Source organism: Octopus bimaculoides, chromosome 23, assembly GCF_001194135.2.
Source record: "Octopus bimaculoides isolate UCB-OBI-ISO-001 chromosome 23, ASM119413v2, whole genome shotgun sequence".
Classification (NCBI taxonomy): Eukaryota; Metazoa; Mollusca; class Cephalopoda; order Octopoda; family Octopodidae; genus Octopus; species Octopus bimaculoides.
In genome coordinates, this window is record NC_069003.1 from 23,820,595 (window position 1) to 23,823,900 (window position 3,306).

At 37.7% G+C, this 3,306-nt stretch overlaps 1 protein-coding gene across 1 annotated transcript in view; it reads right to left on the reverse strand.

The window, feature by feature from the left end:
* The window catches only part of LOC106871103 (uncharacterized), an 8,476-nt gene extending 5,176 nt beyond the window's left edge, over positions 1 to 3,300 (reverse strand). The window contains exons 1-3 of the mRNA XM_014917409.1: positions 3,217 to 3,300; positions 1,843 to 1,986; positions 958 to 1,069 (exon numbers count right to left, since the gene is read on the reverse strand). Coding sequence (XP_014772895.1) covers positions 958 to 1,069; positions 1,843 to 1,986; positions 3,217 to 3,274 — 314 coding nt within the window. The 5' untranslated portion in view covers positions 3,275 to 3,300. The remainder of the gene's footprint in view (positions 1 to 957; positions 1,070 to 1,842; positions 1,987 to 3,216) is intronic.
* Between the last annotated feature and the right edge of the window lie 6 nt (positions 3,301 to 3,306).

The window sequence follows — 3,306 nt, forward strand, 5'->3', positions numbered from 1 at the left end:
TATTCTATCAGTCTCTTTTGCTGAACAGCTAAGTTACAGGGACGTATGCACACTAACACCAGTTGTCAAGTAGTGACGGGGGACAAACACAGTCACAAAGACACACACAGGTAGACACATATACACATACATACATATCTGGAAGACATGGGACGAAGTACTGAGGAATGACCTCAGGATGCTGAAACTGACATAGGACCAAGATGCTTGGGGCCTTGTTGTACTCTAGAAGACCCATACTCTGCACCAGAGGTGTTAAGGCCAATTCTTCTGGTGGTGTAAAGCACTCTTGTTTATATATGTTCCTCACCATCATCATTTAATGTCCATTGTCTATGCTGGTGTGGATTGGACACAGTTTAACCCGAGCTAACATGCTGGGGAGCTGCACCAGACTCCAGTCTGATTTGGCATGGTTTCTATAGCTGGATGCCCTTCCCAACACCAACCACTTCACAGATGTGCTGGTTGCTTTTACATTGCACCACACGGGTACTTTTACGTGGAACCATATGGGCGCTATTACATGACACTGCACAGTTGCTTTGATATGGTACCACCACAAGTGTTTTGCACCACCAGAAGGATCAATCTTAACACTTCTGCAGCAGAGTATGGCTCTTCTTGAGTACGGCAAAGTGCCGGGGCTCTCTGTGTTTAATCCAGCCCTTGTGCTAAGCCTTTGTATCTAGCTACCACACATGTGGCATTAAGTTTCTTACATCTTGTTGACTCTATGTGGAGAATTTTGTAATTCAGGACCAACTTGAGCAGCATAAATAAAATTATGTTTAACTTTTGGAATAGTGTTTGTCTAAACTACACACAGCCACACATTCACAATCAACCATTTACTTACATTTGCAAATGCACTCAGTTAATCTGGTTGGTCAGACAAAACTACTTCCATTCTCAAATGCACTCAACCAATGAGGCTGATCTAACCAAAGTACTTACATTCTCAAATACACATGACCAATGTAATGCAATACCAAGGACGTGTTCATGTGTAGCCATCTATGCTTCTTTTGGATATCCTTGGCACTGAGCAGGAGTTGTAGTGCTTTACCTGGAGGAAGAAGGAGAAATATTAACTTCAAATTTTGGCACAAGGCCAGCAATTTCGGGGAGAGGGTAAGTTGATTACATCAACCCCAGTGTTTGACTGGTACCTACTTTATTGACCCCGAAAAGATGAAAGGTAAAGTCATGTTGGTTGTATGAAATATGGGTTTCAAATTATGGCACAGGGTGAGCAAGTTCAGGGGAGGTGGGTAAATCAATTACATTGACCCCAGTATATAACTGGTACTTATTTTATTGACCTCAAAATGATGAAAAGCAAGTCGATTATCTCGACCCCAGTGCATAACTGGTACTTATTTAATCGACCCCGAAAGAATGAAAGGCAAAGTCGACCTTGGCGGGATTTGAACTCAGAATGTAGCGGCAGATGAAATACTGCTAAGCATTTTGCCCAGCATGCTAACATTTCTGCCAGCTCATCATCATAGTAACGTTTCTTAATTGTTTATTGCCCACAAGGGGCTAAACATAGAGTGGACAAACAAGGACAGAGAAAGGGATTAAGTCGATTACATCGACTCCAGTGCGTAACTGGTACTTAATTTATCGACCCCAAAAGGATGAAAGGCATGGTTGACCTGGGTGGAATTTGAACTCAGAACCTAACAGCAGACGAAATACTTCTAAGCATTTTGCCCAGCATGCTAACGTTTCTGCCAGTTTGTCACCTTAAGAAGTAGAAATATTAATAAAGAAAACAAGCAGATATTTTAAGTAGTTTTAGATTTTACTTACAACTTCAAAATATGTACTTACTGTGTTTGCCAAAGTTTCGAGATAATAAATTTGCTACATTACTGTATGATATCACAGATTCCTTGGGGTTTACGGTAACAATTTTCAATCTTTCACTAAGTGAAGCATTATAGAATTCGAATGCTTTGTGATATTGTGAACCATCTGTTGAAAGAAAAAATGAAATAATATAAATAATTTGTAGTGAATGAAGGACGGTCTATTTTGGTTGTCACATATTAGCACAGTAGTTCTACGGAAACTTCAGCCAATTAAAACTGGCTGTGGGTTAATACAAACAGTAGCTTCCACCCAGTAGTTTTTCATACCTTTTTTCAGTAGTTAGCTGGCAGTTAGCTGAAGACTTTGTTTGGGGGCAACAGCTATTCTTGGTCAGTCGTTGGAAGGACGCTGGAATCTAATAGTATTTCTTCAATATGAACAACTGTTTATTTCACTAACTTAGCACAAAATAATGTATTCCCTCAACATAAATATACTATGTACCATTATATTATAATACTATTTTCCTTGAATATAAATATACTATATACAGTACTAATATATTATTATAATAATTATTTACCTTGAACTTAAATATTCTGATAATAATATAGTATTAATATATAATTATGTCCCTAACTCAAAATCCTGATGTGTGCCAGCCATTCTGAGTTCAGATTTGGAATCAGTGTACTCAATTTAGTTTAGGGAAACAACTGAGTGGTAAGTTCTAAGCTAAGAACAAACAATTCTAGAGAAAAACATTGATAAGATTCTTCATTTTGTAATCCAGTGGGTGTTACAAACATTAGGTTTACATGGATGACTCATGAATGGACAACAAGTTCAGTGGAAAATTTAATCCCCAGTTAGGTGTTCTCCATCTCTTTGACATCATCCTTTTCAACCCTTTCATACTAACCTAACAAAAACCACTCCTAATTCTATGATACAAAATTCCTGTTTTAAAGAGATCTTAATTAAAAGATTTCATCAAGACTTTTAGATAGTTTATGGTTCAAACACCAGCTTAGTAATGACAAAGTTATTTTACTAAATTCTTTGTTATTTTCAAAATTGATTTAAATGAATGCACTGATTAAACACAGACACACAAGCACACACATACAAACATGCATGCACATGCACACACACACACACACGCATACAAATATATGGCTTCTTTCAATTTCCGTCAACCACATCCACTCACAAATTGACTTTGGTTGGATCAGGGCCATAGTAAAAAAAACAAGCTGCCCAAGGTGCCATGCAGTGGGACTGAACACAAGACCATGTGATTGGGAAACAAAATTCTTAACCATACAGCCAAACCAGAAAGTAACAAAATATTTAAGGAAAAGAAAGGGGGGCTGTTGGTACCATACTTACTCCTTTCGTAATTAACACCCATTGTATTCAACATTTTAGATAAAACAAGAGTATTCATGACTGATATTTCCTTTAAGTTTTCTTTCAATA